The 21474-nt window shown below is 38.6% G+C and overlaps 1 protein-coding gene across 9 annotated transcripts in view; it reads right to left on the bottom strand.

Annotated features, from left to right (window-relative positions):
• The window catches only part of MATCAP2 (microtubule associated tyrosine carboxypeptidase 2), a 104183-nt gene that overhangs the window by 57348 nt on the left and 25361 nt on the right, over positions 1-21474 (bottom strand). For 3 of the 9 annotated variants that reach the window (XR_009008836.1, XM_057549950.1, XM_057549952.1), the window contains exons 1-2: positions 20095-20413; positions 9815-10515 (exon numbers count right to left, since the gene is read on the bottom strand). Coding sequence is in view for 6 of the 9 variants with exons in the window: in XM_057549950.1 (XP_057405933.1) it covers positions 9815-10515; positions 20095-20119 (726 nt within the window). In the remaining 3 variants the exon portion in view is untranslated. Of the gene's footprint in view, positions 1-9814; positions 10516-20094; positions 20414-21474 lie in introns of those variants that run through there. The other 6 variants (XM_057549955.1, XM_057549954.1, XM_057549951.1 and 3 more) reach the window with 5 other exon arrangements.

Below are 21474 nucleotides of genomic sequence, written 5' to 3'. Positions count from 1 at the left end.
ATACCATTCATAAGGATCATTCATTCACTCATCTCTATGGTTACCTTCTTTGTGCCAATCACTGCTTTTATTTATATATTTTAGAATCTAAGTCCCTGTCTGACCATTAGACAGAGATTACATTGAAATTAACATAATTTAATAATACTCTGTTGGATATATGAATAATGTGTTGTGAAAACATAGAGAAAGGTAAACTGAAGTGGGGGCATAGAGGAAATAGACGGCATTCCAGGTAAAAGGGGATAATATTGTCAAAAGCATACACAAAGCAAAGAAAGTGAAATACACAGTTCCTACACCTCCAGCCTAGGAACCAGGAGACTCATTTATCTAGCGCTAGGAACTCTGCTAGATTCTGGGAACAGTTGAAAGACATAAAATACACTTTTATAAAAGAGGTTAGTCTAATGGTAAAGGCAAAAAAAGAAACTTAAGGATGATAACAGTGTGATAAATGTCATGATAGATAATTTGCACAAGATGCTGTGGGAGTATAGAGTTGACTTTGGAAAACTAAACATGACCCAGATCATGAAAGATGAAAGGCCTGTAGGCCATGATAAAGATTTTGGACTTTATCCTGAATTATGAGGAGCCCTAAAGTTTTCCGGGAAGGAAAGTGACACAATCAGATTTGTACCTTAGACACTGACAGCAATGTGGAGAGCAGGAGAAACGGAAGCAAAAACACTTTTGCCAGTAATTCAGTTTTCTATAAGACAGACTGAAAACTATGACCAGATTATAATAAAGAGAAAAATGTTTCAATAAATTATATTCTACATATGCAGAACCTAGGAAATAGATTCGAGAAATTGAGTCTGCCTTCAATGACGGAACAAATGAAAGAACACAGTGGGACAAAGAAAAATGTCACTTGCAGCCGTCCCCCCATTCCCTTCTCCCTCTTCTGCACATTTGCGTCATCAGGGTTGGGGGTAGTTTGGATGTATACAATGATAAGTGGGAAAGTGATAGGGTAACTGCTACCAGGAGAAGATATTCATAAATAGCTTAGTACTGCAAACTCTTCTTTCACTACCTACAAGGAAGAAGCAGACATTCAAACTGTTTTGGAGGAAAAACCCTGTTAAGAACCTGAGAGTGCACGTTAGGCAAGTTTTCAAAGGCAAATCAATGAAGTGTTGTTTCAAAGAGTCATCAAGGTCATACCTTGTTCCAAGGACATACAATCTGATTGGGGTGTTTCCATCTCTGACTGTAAGAAAATCTTCCTTGCTATTAGGTTAAGAAATGACCTCACTTCTCCAGTCTAAGACACACAACTACTATGGATGTACTAAATTCAAAATAATTTTATAGCTTTAGTGTATCTAGGAAAACTTTGTGATCTGCTAAGCAAAAAACAGAGTCACCTAGGGAGAGGTATAGTTTAAAGAAGGCTTGCTTTTCCCTCCCCTTCACTGTTTGGACAACTTGAGGTCTACCAAGACAAAATACCTTCAATACTAGTACAATTAAAACTTAGCCTTGGACTTCCCTGGTGGCACAGTGGTTAAGAATCTGCCTGCCAATGCAGGGGACACGGGTTCGAGCCCTGGTCCGGGAAGATCCCACATGCCGCGGAGCAACTAAGCCTGTGCACCACAACTATTGAGCCTGCGCTCTAGAGCTTGTGAGCCATAACTACTGAGCCCACATGCCACAACTACTGAAGCCCGCACGCCTAGAGCCCGTGCTCCGCAACAAGAGAAGCCCCCGCTCGCCGCAACTAGAGAAAACTCGTGCAGAGCAAGGAAGACCCAGCGCAGCCAAGAATGAATGAATGAATGAATGAATGAATGAAAGAAATAAAACTTAGCCTTAAAGAAATTTTATATCAAGACATACTGCTATCAGTGAAGGTATTTGATTTCCAATTGTGTTATTTCTATCAAAAAAGGAAAATGAACACTTGTCTTGCTTTAGAATACAACGTGATTTTATGTATTTATTATGCATGCATTTTAATATAACAATGAATTACCTATTCCATTTTCACTATAAACTCTAAAACCAAGACATTATTTCCTGAGGACCACATTTAAAAGTCTTTATGTTATGCTATCATTGATTGGCCTCAATAAAACAGAGCTTATGTTTAATAGATCTGATCAATCAGAGGTGGCAAACTGGCAACCCAAGGGATGAATGTGGCCCACAAACAGGTTTTCATTGGTCTGAACAACCTTTGTTTGAATTAGCTGTCAACATTTACAAATTAGAAGACTTGGTATAAAATTCAGGTTACCTACCTTCTCTTAAAAATTCTGAGGGTATGATAACACTAGACCCAAACTGTAGCCCAAGTTAGATAACTGCTGTCTGGTTTTTAGTTTCCTACTGTGCCCAGCCAGCTCCCTGCAATCATTTATGATCCCTGCTCAAATCCTATAGGTATGTGACCCTTGAGATACCCTAGCTGTATAAAGTTTGCTAACTAGGAAGAAAATCAGAATTTCCTAACATAATAAAGTTGGTCCATCTTGGTACTTACTTTGAATATGGGAACTCTATAAATGGAAATGAAATGCTATGCCACAGAATGTTATGCGTTACGTTGTTTCAATGCAGGAAAAAAGTTGATGTCAGAGTTCTTTTCTCTAAATACCTCTGAGATTTTACAATAACTCTATCAAGTACCTTTGATAGCATGGACCATTCACTTCCATTCAGTAATAAAGAAATTTAGGATACTCTAATTACATAAGCAGAACAGTTTTTTTAGTTAAGTAGATGTAAGATATATTAATATCAAGTAATACCCTAATTCTTAAATAATATGGTTATGATGGAAATGGCCTTTTTGAGAGACATCAAATACCTTTAAAAAACGAACTTTTTCTTGCATCTTGCTTTCCAACTATACTGTTTCACTTGTGGACATATCTTTTTATAAGAAATCAAGTTTACGACACTCAAAGTTTTATTAAGACAATATGCTTGAATTTGGTAAAATTATGACTTTTATGTCTCCAAGCCGCTGGAACCCTTGCTTGCTCTGAGTCATACAGCGCTCCTGATGACTCCTCTCCTTCCCAGAAGGTGCCTTGTCTGTGCTTTCCCCTCAAGATGCTACTGGACTTTTGGTGACAAGAGTTAATTTTACAAACCAATAATGTTAATGTGTAATACCTTAGTACTAAGTTTCAGTTTCTCACATTGGGGAAGAATAGACAGGTTGTCAGAGAGTCCATAAGCAATTTCCATTTTTCTATATTAGAATAAAGATACATTGTGAAGTTTAATGTGGCATTCACATGAATTTAAGGTAAAACATTTTTTTGCTCACACCCTGATTTCCTTGGTTATTCTTTACAGTTCTGCTGTTAGGTTACTGTCTTAGTAACCTTAGTTTGAAAAGTATACTCCTGAATTGTCAAGGTCAATATACATTGTAGAAAGAACTGCATTGAAATGTTTTTTTCCACTAGGTTTTGTAGTTAGAGAAACAAGTTTCACTTAATTTGGAAAGTTAATTTTAACAAACCAAAATGTTTGCCAATTACGTTGAGTTAATAAAGCACTGATATCTGAAGTAAAAGAATTTTCAGTTAACACAGTTGGCAGAAACTCTGAGCTTTTCTGTGATTAACATGTAATGTGAAAGGATAGCTAAATGTTTTTACAAAATACATGACAACTGGATACATAATATGACATGAAATGGAATCTTGATTTGATTAGCTATAGTATTTTGGGGCCTAGAACTTAGGAGAGATGTGTGTGGTCCTAGAAAGGGCTCTCAAGGATCATTTAGTCTATTTCCCTCAATATATATATAGGGAAAATGAAGCAGACACTGTGCAATGTTTACATGAGTACATAGCATGGGGGCAAAAATAAAAATAGAAACAGACATTCTGCAACATAGTGTGCAAGGGAAACCTCAGAGATCGAGTCCATCTCTCTCCTATAGAGCAAGAGTCCTAAAAATCAATCATAAGTCAAAGAATATTTTTAAAAGAAGGCAATTCCTGAATTTCTTAATTACATTTACAAGTCTAACAAACCTCTTATTTAAGACAGTAATTCTTACAAACAGCTATAAGACCCATTTCTCTATTGGCTAAGAGGGTTATATTTCAAGATATTGTAAAGATTAACAAGAACATCTTTAAGGAGTGCTTTGATATGCTAAGATGGAAAGATGAAAAAGATATTTTACTGTATGTTTTTGACATCGATTTTTTTGCAAATATATCTGCACATTTCTTCTAGTAACTACAAGTCTAACATCTGTTCTTCTTCACACTACCATTCCTCAGTACTTAATCCCCCATCTTTCCTAACTGCATCTTTTCCTCCAGAGGTTACAATATAAGATGCCTGGAACCAAATAAAAGATTTCAAAAAGCTTTCTTCTTTATAAATCACTTCAGTGGATTATTTTCACTTAGATGGTGGACTTCAAACATCACTTCCTTCTACAATCTCCATTTCAGGCCACTGTTGTGGCTTTTGCTATTGCTGTGTTTCCTACTTACTATGGCTGGTATAGCATTGCCACACCAGGAAAGCTAAGATGACTGCCCTGATGAGAACTATTTGATAGGGAGGGAACAGGGAATAATCTTTCCATTTTAGCTAATCCATACAAATATTTCCTTCCATTAATATGGGTAATCAAAAACTGACTGTATTTGCAAATAACCATTTTGAAAAATATAAAGTCTTAGGAATAGGAAAACAATGGATACACTACTTCACTGAAGAAATTTTTGAAAGCTCTTTTTAATTATTTTGTTTCAGTTGAAAATACCTAATCTTATTTTAACCCTCTCTCAATACTTGGTTGTGTATACTCCACATGAAACAGAAAGGAAATAGATGAAATGCAATGATGAGGACAGCGGTCAACAGAGAAAAGGTATATACTGTGGGAGCTGTAATGGAAGGGATGTTTCTGCTCTGTTCCCTGGCAGAGTCAAAGGGGCATGAAGAGAGAAATTAGCCGCCTACAACGTTGTGGACAGCCTTTTTGGGGCACCCTTGTATTTGCTTCTTTCAAATATTTACTCAGTTTACAGACTAGGCACCCAGTTTTAACTTTGCTACTCTTCCTAAGGCACTAAATAACTATGTACTATGAGTTGAGATTGAAGCTGTAGCTGAAAGATGAGGATGGGTGCCTGAACAGGAAGAAGGTAAATATGCTTGTCTTAAAGCTTCCAAAAGACAGTAATTAATAATCACTATTTCATAGGTGTATCACAAAGAGCAAAAAAAAAATCTTCCAAGTCCCTATAATCAGCTTCTACCAAAGGCATCCTTGCCAGCTAAGTGAGGCTCTTTTGACCCGGTACCCTTTGAGTGCAGGGGGTGCACTGGGGTTAGAAAAGCCTGGTTGAAACCATTTTGTGAAACAGTGGTATGCGGGAGTCCGGCCATGCTGTCTTGTCAGAGCTGACTGAATTTTTATTAATTTGCATGACAGTGATGTTACATTGCTTGAAACTGGTCCTGGTGGAAGTATTTATATTTCTACCACGGAAACGGAGAGTTAGTTTGCCAACATACCTTTGTGTGGAAGACAACAGAGTGCTTGAGAAAGACTCCTGGTTCTGCAACTTAAGATCCAAGTCAAGAAAGTGACTGCACTTCTCTGGATACTACTAGTACTGTACCTCATAATAGGTGAAAAGTAGGCAGCATATAGAGTAACGAGCAAATATTAAGCACTCTACCGATGTTAGTTATAATTTTTCATATATAGATAGTTCATATGACTTTGTCCTTAAATTTCAAAGCAATTTTAATGGAATAACAAAGGCGCAAGGGTCCTGAAGAAAAGGCAGTGTGAACAATTTCATAATAAAACAAGTATGCTTTTTTTGTTCAGTCTTTCCCAGCTACCCTTCATGCAACATTTCTAACTTAGCATACATTTAATTTACTTGAACGTCTAAGACAAATACCATACAACTAAAAAGTATTAGAGGAGTACTGTATTATGATGCCAAAGAAGAACCCCATGCTTATGGTAAACACCAGCTCTCTTGTATGAATGTAAGGCCCAGGCTCAACTTGTGAATGGCACCCCGTGGAATTGTGCAACACAATGGCCCTTTACAAAGCTGTAAGAAGCCAGGCCTTGTAACTGATCAGGAATCTCAAACTGACAACTAATACAGCCCACGGAGATGTTTTATTTGGACAGTACAGAGTTGTTTCTTCTTTTTCTAAAATCTGAAGGTAAATGCCTTTAAAAAAAATCAACTTAAGCCCACCACTCCCCATTTCTTATATCCAGGAAAGTCTGGAGGAAACAAGAAGCAGCTTCAAAAGGGTCTTCTCACAATGAAGTCACAGAATGCAATAAACTTCTCCAGCAACTGAGTTGTAAGAACATGTAAAGATTTGTCTACCAAGGAAACTTATTACACACTCAGTGCCCAAGGTTTTTATTATCGGCTGGTCACATAAGCACCCCTATGCCTAGCACATTCTAAAATTCCAGACTCCCTAAAGGAAAAGAAGTAACATAAAACATACTGTTTGCACAATTTAGGCACAGCAAGCTACTCTTATCATTTAGGGAAAGTTTTATTTCAGTGTAGGAAACTGTTTACCAGTCAAGTTCCCAGACGCCAGGCTCAGGTTAATCTTGCAAGCAGGCCTTTCTAAGGATGGCAGTCTCAGGCCTGTTCTGTTAACTCCTTCTGCACACCTTTACCTTTTCTTCCCTGACAGCCAGAGGGGTAGCCTCAGCCCAGGGTCTCTACCCAACACCGCAAAGTCTTCCTTCTCTCCCCATTTACCAATCACTAATGATCCCCACTGCTCCAGTTTTGTTAACAAATAAGAACATAATTCAAACTTTACCTTATCAAGCCAAACAAAAGTTGACTTATTTCCCATATGTTGTTAAATATCACTCTACCAATCAGGGCTTCCAGTTAGCAGGATCCTAGCCATAATCTACAATGAGACACGATTCCAGCTAGAGGTGGAAAATCAGTCACTTAAACTACCCACTGGCTTTATCACATAAATATATAATTTCCATTTGACTGTTGGAAATACTGCCAAGGACTCCCAACACTGCCCTGAAGACCCTTCTCATCTCTCACTTCCAATCTTGTTCAACAATGTGCTGGGTCTAAGGCCATATGGATTTTATATCTAGGTTTCCCAGGATGGTCAGCCAGAGAAGTAAGGCAGAAAGTGTACTGGCTGCCAGTTGACGGCTCAAATGTGCCACTAAGGATTTACTTCTGACCCACTAGTGAGCAGGCACCTGACGCTGGACAGCTTTCAGCATTCTCTCATCCCAGATCCCTTCTTCAGCACCCGGGAAGCACTGCACTCTTTCCTGCAAAGGTCCACAACCTCAGAAAACAGACATTTTCAGTTTCTGTCCCAAGGGTCTGGGAGCTGAGGCCCACCATGGCTGCCAGCAAGAGGCTAAGCAGGGTTCAGCAGGCTCCACCTGGAGTTATATTCAAGTCCTGCAGCCCATGCTAGATGCTCTGAACCACCTAAAGGGCCTAAGTGCCTCCTGAGGAACCTATTGCCTGGACCAGAAAAAAACTGAGTCCTGGAACTCCTTGACATTGACAGGGCAATCAATTAGGAAAGACCAGAACCTGAGCACTACCTTAGTTCCACTATGGTAGACTTATCTCTGCATGGATTTAGCATTGTTCTGCCTATCTGTACACTAAAGAGGACAGCGGCCACTCTCCAACAACAATATAGATTGCCTGCCTTGGAAAGATCCAGATCGTGAAACTTGAGAGACTGTCAGCTAGGGGTTGGCAAGGCCTCAAGGGTGAAGGCCAGAGAAGAATGGGCTACTCAGCCATCCTAGCCCCTCTGCGCAGCACATTTCTGAATCCTGAAACCAGCCCTGAAGCTGCTGCTTTAGCTTCACAGCTGTGGAGGGGAAGGATGTATCATGTCAGAATTCATTCAGATGCTAAGTAGGAACTTAAGCATATTTTATGGGGGTCTTGTTCTGATAAATCTCCCTTATTGATTAAAGTGGTTTGAAAAGTACATTTGGCATTTGCTGCAATCATTCTCCCAAATGGTGGCATTTGAAGTACCAGCCAGCTAGGATTGCTGGTGCTGTTTAGAAGCCTCAAACAACCCAAGCATAAGAAGCTGGAATTGGGTTAAAATAAAGAGTGTAGAGCCAGAAACCAAGCCCTGTCAGTTCTCAATCTCTGGAGCTGCTGATGCTTCCTAACTCCCATCCAAGAAAATGAAAGAGCATTCATTTTGACCTAATGGTGGGAAATCCCTTTCGCAACTGGTAGGGCTTGCAGTAGGACTCCAAATTAAAGAAATCTGGTAAAGAAATCTCAGCTGTCTCTTTCAGCATTAAGGGGGAAAAAACCAAATAGCATTTTTATAATTACCATAAATTTTAAGTGAGTGAAAGCCCTATTCAATCAATTGCAATTTCCACACCAAAAAAAGAAAAAAATCATAAAATCACTGCCAAAATAATAATAGCTGACCTTTTTATTAGTGTTTAGCACAATTTCATCATATTTCAATAAAAAGGGAATGTAATACACACTACTATATATAAAATAGATAACTAATAAGGACCTACTATATAGCACAGGGAACTCTACTCAATACTCTGTAATGACCTATATGGGAAAAGAATCTAAAAAAGAGTGTATATATGTATATGTATAAACTGACTCACTTTGCTGTACACCTGAAATGAACACAACATTGTAAATCAACTACACTTCAATTAAAAAAAGGGGGGGGGGAGTGTACCTTCAAAAAAACGCAGTAGAAAAGGTTTCTTCTAACAAAGGAAAATAAATAGCAAGATTAAAATTGTTTTAATCTTAGAATAAGCTTTACATAATGGCTTTAAAAGACTGGTCAGATTCCATGTAATTTATAACAAACAATAAAAAATTTGCTGGCTGCAAGTCCAAAGAACTTGCACTGCAGCAAAATGCTAAAATAGGGCATTTGCCACAGGCAAATGGAATCACGCAGCTTCACCTAGCCTACAGACAGATGTTCAATCACTGACAAAGCCAAGTTGAACCTAATGCATTATAAAAACCTGTACAAAATTAATTTAACCAAATGTAGTCTGCTTTTATGATCTCAACTCTGTGCCCTGAAGGTAAACATCAGCCAACTTCTCCTCAAATAAAGTGGATTTTGAAGTTTATTAAGATCTTAACACACAAAACTGTGTGCTAAGTATCTAAACTGAGCAATTTGGAAAGTGTTGCTTATATCATCCACATTGTGATTTGCTAACTTTGAAGATAATTTTTAAAATTCCATTATTTTCTTCTTTAAATGAGTACTTAAATATTTGATGATTATTAACAATTTCAGTAAAGCATTAAAAAGTCCTCTGGCAAGTATCAAGCCTAGTCCCCAAAATGCCTTTACGGGCCTAAGCAAGCTGAGAATGTAACATAACAGGGAGAACCAGAGATACTGCATGCTCCATCTAACGCATTCAAAATCAAAAAGAAAACAAACACTTGTCTGTGGGCTGACAAATGGGCCATAAGTTTGTAACTCCCAAATGAAAGCTTGGAACCAGAATCTGAAGCTTTTTCCTAATATAGTTGCTTCCTGACACAACGTCTATATAATAGATTCTTTATAGATTTTGATTAGTGCAAAGTAGTTTACATATGAACTGTTGACACTCACCTGGAGATTTCTTGTCACATATTTACATGTCCTGGATGGGAGTTAACTATAAATAATTGGAATATTTTAAAACAACTTTTATTTGGCTTTCTATACGATGGCACCTAATTGCTTTCATTACATAAAATGAAATACCACTACTGAAGTAGCATTTTACCTGCTTAAGAAACCGGTCAGTTGCGTTGCTGTGCTTGGCTAACACACTTGGCAGAGAAGGATTAGCATATTCAAACTGAGGATTGTAGGTATAGTCAGACTTAAAGAATCTCACTTTTTCTTTCTCCAAGTTGGTGGGCTTTATAGCAGTCAGTATACAAAATTTCTTTCCAGAAAAGTCATCTCCTTTTTCAAAACTTCTAGACAGCTGAGGCCGCGGCTTTGGCTTTGGAAGAGTGGAGAAATGGCGTCGCTTGACCTTTCTTTCATTTTTGGGTTTAGGTGGCAGTACTGTGCTGTTTCCTGCAACAGAGATACCATGTGTAAACTTTACAGGACTTGACACTGAACTAGTGACAAAAACAGCAGGCTGCCTTTCTAGGCAGTACCAAGTATCACTGCTCATCACAGGCACTGGGGCTTTCATCTTGCGAAGATCTTTACTACGTGAAGAGCTAGGAGATTTGCTGGGTTTTCTACATCTTTTGGAGTAGCTGGAGGAAGACTGTTTTTGTGAATGATGCTTTTTCTCCTCTTTGCTCTGTAGTAGGACATTGTAACTACTGGTTCCAGTTGTGAAAATGTCCTTTAGTATTCCAGGAGATAAATGTGAAATGCTTCCTTTGCTGTCAATGATCAAGGACTCTTCTGCATTTAGAATAGACTTCTTAGCAAGTTCTTGCTCGGGCCAGTGAAGCTTTTCTGTGTTAATAAACAAAATCAAAACAAAAGAAATAACAAAAGATACCAGATGAAGCAAATTGCTTATTATATGAAAAGTATTCTGAAGGTTCTGTAAACTTTATAATTTTGCAACAATTTTTAGAAAAGACATTTTAAATATTAAAAGACTATATTACTAAACTTTGGTCAAGCTAGACACGGTCACTTCTGTAAGAATGTACATATGCTAAATTATCTATAAAAATCCTCAGCTTCAAACCATTTAGATGACCAAAGTCTAATCTAGTGTGAGATAATATACATAAATAATCTGAACACTCAACTCTACCAAGAATGTGGATTTCGTAGAAAGGATATAGTTTAATAGTATTACCAATATCAAAGTAAAATCCAAGGCATTTTCAAAGCCAATACAATCTTGAAATCTGACACTATATATAAAGGTAGCCATCAGTAAAAGGACAACACTGTCTTACATATCTCAAAAAAATTTTTTTTAATTAAATAAATGATATGTGCACATTCAAGCATGTTTCAGTAATGTCACTCAATATTTATTAGTTGCTTTTCTTAATTTTAGGCTATAGGTTAAGATTAAAGAAAATCAAGTTTTTTCTTGCCAAGACTTAAAAAAATAATTACTATGTAAGATATCAGTATATCAAATGCCAAAAAAAGGAGAGGTCAGTTTTACCTTTAGATCTCAAAAATGCTTTAAAGAGGTAAGAATAACTTGAAATATTGTTGCTTGTGTACTGTTTTAAAACTGTGTTGATTTGCATTCTTTCATTCCACAAATACAGGAAATACTGCTAATAGGTACATGGATCTGAAAAACATCTGTATAAATACATTGTTCTTGCCTTCAACCAGCTTCTAATCTGGCTCTGAAGGTAAGGCAGTCCTATGAAGATTTGAGTACTAATACGAGGTAGTATAAGCTTAAATGTGAAAAACAAAAGATACAGACAATAACCTAGGGGTCAGGGAAGGAAGAGAAACATTTGAGAGGATTTCAGGTAAACCCTTAAGAGCTTTCAGATTCAATTCTAAACTGACAAAGTGTTTGAGTTTGTCTTAAATCCTGTTATTTGAACTCCTATCTGACCATGTCTGCTTACAAAACTTTTCTAAATCCTTTCTGCAAATGTGATACATGATTCTCTCAACCACCTCTCTTTTCTAAGTCTCATGGATCCTTATGCCTCTAGCCCTCAACCTCTGGCTCCTACTATGCAGGCAATTTCAACGCTAGCTGACTTGGACAGCTGCCTTCCTTGTCAAGAAAGAGACAATTTATTTAATTCCATTTTTTTAAAAACTGTTTATCCACATAGATCTGTCGCTCACTCATTCAAGATTAGACATTCAGGGATCCTTTCTATAATAAGTAGTAATAAATAATAGTAATAATAATAGCAGCCACTATTTGTTGACACATTTATGTGAGTTTGGGATTTCACCAAAAACTGTGCATGTTATATCACTTAAGCTTCAGAAATGTTAAGTAATGTGCTCAAGGTTATACGACAAGAAAGTAGTGAATAGCAAACTGTGATTCGAATGCAGATGTGTCTGATTACAGAGTCCATGCTCATTCTATTATATAAGGTCATTCATTCAATTATCAACAGACATTCAGTATTAAGTCTGCTACATGCACAGCACTACATCTTTTCTTCCTCTGTACAAACACAGCACCCTAGTAAGACACAGTAATCTGAATAACTGATGTATTCAATACTAAGATAGGTACCAGGACCATGTGTTATTCATCTTTCTCTTTCCAACATCTAGCATGGTATCTGGTAGACATTCAATAAATGTACACTGAATAAATAAGTGAATGAATGAATGGCACGACCCTAAACATGCCATTCTCTGACCACTTTAGATACACAGGTATTTGTAGTTCTGGAACCATTCTATATTTCTATGAGGAGATGACTGTAGGAGTGGAAATATAACCTGGAAGACCTTGAACCAGTGGTTCTCAAATGAGAGCAACTGTGCCCTCCAGGGGACATTTGGTTGTCACAATTAGGGAGGGATGCTACTAGCATCTTGTGGGTAGAGGCCAGGGATGAGGTTAAACATCCTTCAATACACAGGACAGCCGCCTACAACAAAAATATTCGTCCTAAAATAATGCCACGGTAGGGAAACCCTGCACTAAAAGTTTTTAAAGTCCAGAAATCTTAGGGTTTAGGGTAAAGAAACAGTATAAGGTCAAAAGTAGATAATAAACAATCCAAATATGTAAGGTACTTAGAAGTCCTTCTAGTTAACATTTTCTAGGCCAACGTATGAAATTTGAATTCTGCTGTCTAAAGGTAACATGAAAGTATAAACTTGCAGGGGCTAAATAAAATGTCTACTACATGGACAAGCTGAGAGATAGGAACTAGACTGCACAGGGTCATGTTGAAGGTTGACTGTACAAAGCCATTCAATAATGTGAATAAACAGAACAAACAAAACTTTCATCAATGGCTGGTAAGTCCCAGATCCTCAGGGGTTTCATACTTAAGTGTTGCCAACTGATAGTCAAAATTGGGTAAGATGGGCAAACACGGGCTAAGGAACACAAGCTGCAGTCCAAATGCCCAAGAACAATGTCGGTTTCCCTAACAAGACACCACAAGTTTAGGAGACAAGAAGTGATAATGAAAGTCAGACTGAAACGGACACTGAAAGGAAAAGAGCAAGAGAACTGAGATAAGAATAAGGGTATCACAAACCTAGAAAAGTTGGGTAAGGACTAGGCACAGCCAGGAAGGTAAAAGGAGGTAATCAGGTTTTTCTCGTTTGGTCGTCATAATAAAAAGGGGGAAGTTACCTCAAATTAAAATCAGTTAACAAAACTACTCTGAAGAATTCCTAATTTGGGTGGTTTATTACAGGTATATTGATTTTTTTTTAAATGTAAAATGTAAAAAGTGATTTCTTTGGTTCTTAAGACTCAGTAGCTCTGTTGATCAAAGAGCTGCGTTCATAGAGTTTTCTGTTATTTTGTCATAAAGCATCTCAATTCTTAATTCTGTCCCATCTCAAACAACCTATACGCTTCAGGATACTTAAACCAAAGTCCTAAACCAGCTGCCAAAACACTCAAGGAGGAATGGGGGTAGTGGGAGAGAAATTACAGTGTGTGCATGACACAATCCCTTCCCCCCTCCCAGGAGTTGCAGCATTTCAGTTCACTTGCTAATTATCTACCTGAGAGGTTTAGCATCAGTCCTTTTTAAGCTCCATCTGCTCATAAGTAGTCTGAGAGTACCAATGGTGTATCTATTTAGTAAATGTCAATCCTGCCAAATGCTGATATCCCATGAAGTTCATAAATGTGGGGCAGGTGGACCTTCAAACAACTCTTACAAGATATATATACATTAATTTCTCAGAGTCATGCTAATCTTATTTTAGTTGTATTAAGTATTAGAAAACCTAAAATACTGTTTTTGTCATTTTAAATACTACTACTGTTTAAGAAAAACAACCTTTAAAACAGGCTTAAGAACATAATAAAAGGACAAGAAGAAGAGTTCAATGAAGAACATCCTATTCTCCTAACTCCTTTTTTCCTGAAAAATCAAAACTTTAAGCATAAGCAGGCTTCTTTGGGGCAAGTGTAACTCATTTTCTCTCATAAAAGTAATAAAATAAATAAAAATCATACTCTCATATTAAAAGTCACTATTTAATGTAACATTTTAGCCACCAGCAATCTGCTTCACTATATCTTGGAGAAAACAAAAATAGTTTGTTGATCAAAGAAGTCATTCACCCCAAAATGATTACCCATATTGAGGGAAAAAAGGAAAATAATATTACATTAAAATTGATAGTATAGTCACAAGTGGATGACTATACTGAAATTACCAACACAATGAAAGCTGAATTTGTATCTAGAACAGTAGTAAAGAATACCAGGATTCCTGGCTTCCATTCCCAACTCTTTCAATAACCTCTCTGTAATAGTAGCTTCATCACTAAACCCATCAGCGCCTCCTGATCCTCATCTAAAGGAATGGAAGAAAGAGGGGAACACTGCTCACTAAACTCTTAGTGTTTCACAACTGAATAGGTGAGGTTTCACAGTAGTTACAAGGTCTCTGGCTGAAAGGAAGATCAGATCATCAGAAACAAAGCCTGCTGGAAAATACCATTCAACCAATTTTGACCCATAAAGTGGCAATTTCATATGGTTCACTTATACTTATGAAACCTGAGAACCCGGGGTAATTTTATACCACAAAACGATAGGTTGCTTGATTACAAACAGAAGAAGAAGCAAAATAAAACAATTCTCAAACAAGATAAACACTTTAGTTTTACCAAGCTGTTCATCATTACTTAAACTCAAATGATCTAACATCTGTCAACAGCAGAAAGGATGAGCAAATTGTGGTATATTCATACAATAGAATATTATATTGCAATGAAAAAGAACAAACTGAGTTTGCAAGCAACAATATAGATGAATCTCACAGACAATACTGAGCAAACAAAGCCAGATCAAGAGAATACATACTGTATAATTCCACTTATATGTGGTTCAAAAACAGGCAAAACTTGGGACTTCCCTTGTGGTGCAGTGGTTAAGAATCTGCCTGCCAATGCAGGGAACACAGGTTCAATCCCTGGTCCGGGAAGATCCCACATACTGCGGAGCAATTATGCCCGTGTGCTACAACTACTGAGCCTGTGGGCCTAGAGCCCGTGCTCCTCAATAAGAGAAGCCACCACAAGGAGAAGCGCGAGCACCACAACTAGAGAAAAGCCTTTGCACAGCAATGAAGACCCAACGCAGCCAAAAATAAACAAATTAAAAATAAATTTTTTAAAAAAACAGGCAAAACTAATTTATGGTATTAGAAGGCAGAATAGTGCTTATCTTTGAGGGAGGGGTTATAAACTGGGAGGAGGTACCAGGGTATGGGGGCTAGAAAGCTATCTTGTTCTGCGCAGTGGTTACATATGTACAGATTCATCAGGCTGCCCATTTAAGACTCAAGCACTTGACTGAATGTAAGGTACACTATAATTTTTAAACTGGTATATTTAAAAAATCAGTATCTTTGAAAACATTTATTGCCCAATTTGTCTGCATTATAACAGGTAATCTTTTAATTATAATACCTCCAAATTCAACATTATCCAATATAGTTTCTCAACTGTAAGTAAACAGAGAGATGAAAAGGCACTGCTAGTATCATTCAAGAACTGAGAAACTCAACTATACTTCAGGATTCTTAAAAATGTCACAGCCCCGGTTAGGGGCACTTCAGTGTTACTCTATCCGCAGCAAGGACTCTTATAACATGATACTATTGTTTTTTGGTCAGAAACTGCTTGTGGTGGTGGTGATGGTGTGTTTTTGCAGTTAGAAGCATGAAGGGTATTCTATAATGCTGGGAAATGATGGTCTGTGGTAAAAGAAAATTCATTCAATACCACCTAAAACAACAGTGAACATGCGAGAAAAACTTCCCCAGGCTTTCCACTCAGGGTGAAGACAAAATCCTAATCATGGCACATGAGGTCACTCATGGTCAGGTCACTCTGCCTCTCTGGCCCCATCATGCACAATGTTCCCCCTTAATCAGTCCACTCTAGCCTCCCTTCATTTTGTCAATCCCGCACACTCACCACTCCCTCTCCAGACACAAAACATCTTCATATTCTGTTCCCTGTGTTTGAAGAGCCCTGCCCTCTCCTCTCTGTTACATTAATCCCTATTCATCCTTCAGTTCAAGTATCACTTGTTCAGGAAAACTTCCCTGGAAGGTTCTTTGACTCACTTGTCATGGTTGCAGTCTTACATTTGTTTATATGATGGCCTTCCTCATCACTGAAATTATAAGTCCCATTATGGCATACATCTGTGTTTGTTTCTGCTCACTCACTGCCCTGAGAGGTAGTAGCCAAGGAAACAGAATATTTGAGAGGAGGGAAAGGATACAGGACTTGAATGCCTGAAGATTGAGGCAAAAATCATACCAGGATGCATAAATATGTGAAACAATTAGTGATGTTGAAGATAAATTTTAATGGCAGGTGCCTACTGCTATAGGACAGACAGGAGCTATGTGCCTAAGTGTATTCATCCCACATGGCCAAACACTGCTCTTAAGACTTTTGTCTCCAGTATTTTTAAACATTCACTTTTGTTACAAAGGAGCTTCATTACCAGATGATTAATCACTTCTTATATCACATACAAGATACAGGCAGTAGGAATTCATAAAATAACATAATCTTATATGGCTTCTGATAGCATTTTGTTACTCACTTAATGAGCTAGATGTCTTCTTCTATTTTGAAAACAATTTTATAGTCAAGTAAAATATGATCTTTCCAGGCAAAAATTACAGACTTGCCTGTGATAAAAACTTAAAAGCACCTGGAGTAAACTATCAGCTAATGTACCACTGATGTTAAATGAGATCCTCATGTTGAATTTTGTGGCTTAAATCAACATAGAGTCATTTAAACAAGGGTTCTGACTTTCCTAGTGGTTGAGAAAATGGGCTTTGGAATGGAGCTTCTCTGATTTGAATCTTGGCTGTTTATTAGCAGCTGTGACCTTGAGCAAGTTACTTAACATCTTTGTGCTGCAGTTTCCCTATCTGTAAAATGGGATACTACTACTATATACCTCACAGCATTGGTAGGAGGATCAGAAAAGGTAATATATGTGAAGTGCTGAGAACAATGCTGGCCTGTACTAAGCAGCAGGTGTTAACTATCAGTATCATTATTATATTCAATACTATATTCAGCTCCTACAGAAATACTCCACGGAATAACGTAAATGGGAAGATATTCAGAATCATGAAATTTGGATTTCCAAGGTAAATTTAACATTAAGTAATAAATTCTACATTCTAGAATCAACATTTTAGTGGCTATAGTATAACAAACCGTCTTCTTTAAAAAGCTATGAGAAGGTAAACAAATCTCTTCTGATTTGATCCCATTTCAAACAGCATATATAACATACAAATCTTTCTTATTTTATTTTACTCCTCCAATCAGTTCACCAGGATGTTATATTTAGATTATATTAAATCATGACTCATAAGTCAAAAGTGAGTAAGATACTATATAGGAAGTGATTTCAGAAGCAAGTAACTGCTTCAGTCCTGAAATAAAACCATCAGTTTGCTCTATATTTATACCTATTTTAAAGCTGAAAAGAAATAAACACATTTCCATCAGTACCCTTACCGCAAACAAGCATGCTCTTGATGCTAACCAGAAGCACATGGGCTTCTAAGATATCAATGAATGATGAGGGGATAGTGAGGGAAAAGGAGGGCATGCTTTCAGCTAAACTCTCTTCATAAAGTTTCTGGCCGTTGAAACTGGGCTTTCTGATATGTCAGCGAAATGTCAGGCATGGGGTTCTAGAACTATCCTTTTAACTAGTCAAGAAATTTATAAAAGAAATGGAGAAACTATTTTGAAAAACAACCAGTCAGTTGTTTTAAATGAGGCTTGAATTGTCTCAAATGACTATTTGAATTTTTATTGAACTACAGAAATACACTGCCAAATTATCTTATCTCAGGAAACGCAACATGCAGAGTTGGATTGATACGTCTATTGCCACTAAATTATGGGAAGAGAGTTGAGGCAGGAGGAGTGGGTCTACTATTTTAGAAAGTATCTCTCCTCAAACTTCCAACTCTGCATATTGAAAAACAGGAGATCCACTTTGTATGGCTAACTGGTCAGAATACCCACTTTCTAAAATTAATATTATCATAATTGTATTTTTCCTCTACCATGATTGTTATGCTTTGGGGAAATCATCTTAATTGATGTTATTTCTAAATCGTTATCTAATAACCTTCACTAGTATATTTTTCTAACTAGTATATTTTTTCTCCAGGGCAGTGGTTCTCAAATGGGGCGGGTTGGGGGGGGGGGTAATTTTGCCCTCCAGGAGACATTTGACAATGTCTGGAGACATTTCTGTTTGACACAACTGTGTGCGTGTTGGGGGCGGGGGCAGGGGGGTTACTAGCTTCTAGTGGAAGAGGCCCGGGACGCTGCTAAACATTCTGCAATGCACAGGACAGCCCCCTGCAACAAAGAGTTATCTACTGACTCAACATTAATAGTGCCACGGTTGAGAGACTCTGCTCCAATACAAAAAGAAGATATGGTACTTTAAAGTAGCTTTCAGGACTTCCCTGGTGGCGCAGTGGTTAAGAATCCGCCTGCCAAAGCAGGGGACATGGGTTTGAGCCCTGGTCTGGGAAGATCGATCCCACATGCCACGGAGCAACTAAGCCCGTGCGCCACAACTACTGAGCCTGAGCTCTAGAGCCCGCGTGCCTAGAGCCCGTGCTCTGCAACAAGAGAAAAGCCACCACAATGAGAAGCCCGCGCACCACAACCAAGAGTAGCCCCCACTTGCTGCAACTAGAGAAAGCCCGTGTGCAGCAACAAATACCGAACGCAGCCCAAAATAAATTTTAAAAAAATAATAACTTTCAATTTTCATTGTATTTTAAGATGAAAGAAGAGGATCTACATCAAATCACTTTAAGAAAAAAATTTAATGTCAATTTAAGTTGCCTCTTAAATCTTAGATCTTGTAATTGTCTATGTTTCCTGACAACATAAATAACAATGAGATAAATCACAGCAATGTCATGACTGCACAAAATCAACTCCTCATTTTATAACCTGGAACATGAAATATAAAATTAAGACCATAAATATTTTCATTAAAAGTGCATTTCGTTATACAATTTAAAATTTTGCAGAAAAATGGTCTATTAGGTACAGCGATGCCTTAAAGTAAAAAAATCTGGTCTTATTTTGAAGCCAGTTGCAAGATTAGACATCTCCCTTTACTCTGCTGTTCTTCGGTGTTTTCAGTCATGATACTAGGTTATCAAGAACGCTGTCTTGCAGGAATGTTAGGCAGAATCAAATGACGGGAAAATGGCCTAGGAAATTATTCTAATATTGTGTAAGATAATTTTTAGATGATTAATATACACAGTTATTTTCTAAAAGTAACAAAAGGCAAATAACTTTCTGACCTGGGGTCTAAACAACCATTTTTTGCGCTTGGTATAATACATACTATAAAGTGACCTCTTAATATCAACACAAAACGTTCTGATTTAGGAATAAAAGCATACATACAAACAGTATAAATACTGATATACAGAGATGTGCTCTTTTGCTTAGCTCTGACTTTTCTGAACATTCTAGAAAACTAGATCCTAGTGCACTACAATGCCTAATTACATATCTAATAAGCCTTGAAACAGAATTTAACAATATTCAGATTGTACATTTGTAGGGCCGATCTATTATACTTTACCTCACTACAGTCCACAGCACGCGCTTACTGATAATAAGTGACAAAAGGAAAAGGGACCGTTTTCTCTCTTCCCTGCACACCTTTTCCCTGAGCACCTTCCGCGCGTTCCGCACTGTTCAGGGCGCCGCGTTGAGCACCGAAGCCCACATCCTACCGTCACCTCGGCCTCCGGGTACTCGCCGCAAGCGGCCGGGACGACGCTGGCCGCTCCCGCCAGCCCAGGGGCCACCCTTCCTGACACTCACCCGTCACGCGAATGGACTCCAGCATCGCCCCGCTGAGGCCGCGGGCGGCGGGGTCCGCGGGCGCTCGGGGCGAGGGCCAGACAGGAACCCGGCGGGCCACCTCTAGCCTCCGGCCGTGCCTCAGACGCGGGGTCGCGGAGGAAGGTTGCTCTCAGCGACCGGGTGCAGGATAAGGCGGGTAAGGACGGACGGAGACGTGCCGACAGAGAGCTGCGAGCAGCGTTCCTCCAACCCGCAGGTGCTGGCAGGTACTCAAAGCCGCCCAACACTGTGCAGCTGCTCTTAGCGCCCGCCGGCGTGACGTTGCCGCTCCCCCGTTGCTAGGAAACGCGTGCCGTCCGCGTGCGCCGTGCTTCACGGAGCCTGCGCGCCGTTGGAGGCGCCAGAGATACGGCGTCCTGGCTCGCAGGAAGAGGAGGAACTACAACTCCCGGCGTGCACAGCGCAGGCCCGTGCCTCGGGAGCTTGTGGGCTGGACCCTGGGAGAGGCTCGGATCTCCAGCCTTTCGTACACACGCATTTTGACTGATCATCCTCATAGACATTTGTGCGCTGTTTAAGAGGGCGTTAACTCCTCAGTAGATTTTACAAGAGACAGGTGGCGCAGTCCTAGCTGCGAATTACAAAGCCAGTCTCCTCCGCCTTTTAGTTACCTTTCCAGGTGCAAAAAGCTAAAATAACTTTAGATTGCAGCTGGTAGTAATGAAGGTGCTGGAAGCTCAACTACATTTACCCAATGAGTACCCCGGCATAATATCCTTAATACTAAAATACAAATTTTAATTTATGATTGTGCAGTTGATAGGGGCTGATTGTTGTTTTAATTATTGCGTGGGGAATGTGGAGACTATACCATTTAACGAACATTTTCTGAGAGCCTAAGGTGTGCAAGGTTCTGAGACAGGCCTTGAGAACATCAAGGGAAATGAAATAAGGCTGGAGCTAACAGTTGAGAAACTCGTAAGATAGCACTGGCACTGTCAATTTTCAAAGCCACATTTTCTCTTTATCTTTCCTCAAGGTTGAGATAGGACACAGAAATAATTGTGGGATGTGTTTTCAAACTCAGGAACAAAACTAAAGTTGAAGTTATGTCAGGAACATCATACTCTAAGAATGACAGAACAAGTGAGAATTTTGTATCTTTTTCACCAATTAGGGGCATACGATGGAAATTTGACAGTATCACAGATAGTGGCTAACCCCACATCCCAGTTTGTCAGAAAATCCTGTGAACACTATTTTCAGAATATATCCAGGATCCAGCCACTTCTCACTATCACCACTGCCACTTTTCTGGCTCAAGCCACCACCAGCTTTTGTCTGGATTATAACTGTAGCCTCCTAAATGAACCCCATGTTTCCACTCTTGCCCTCTTC

Source organism: Balaenoptera acutorostrata, chromosome 7, assembly GCF_949987535.1.
Source record: "Balaenoptera acutorostrata chromosome 7, mBalAcu1.1, whole genome shotgun sequence".
NCBI classification, from domain to species: Eukaryota; Metazoa; Chordata; class Mammalia; order Artiodactyla; family Balaenopteridae; genus Balaenoptera; species Balaenoptera acutorostrata.
Note: the sequence above shows the minus strand (reverse complement) of the source record. Positions and strands in the feature narration are given on the sequence as shown.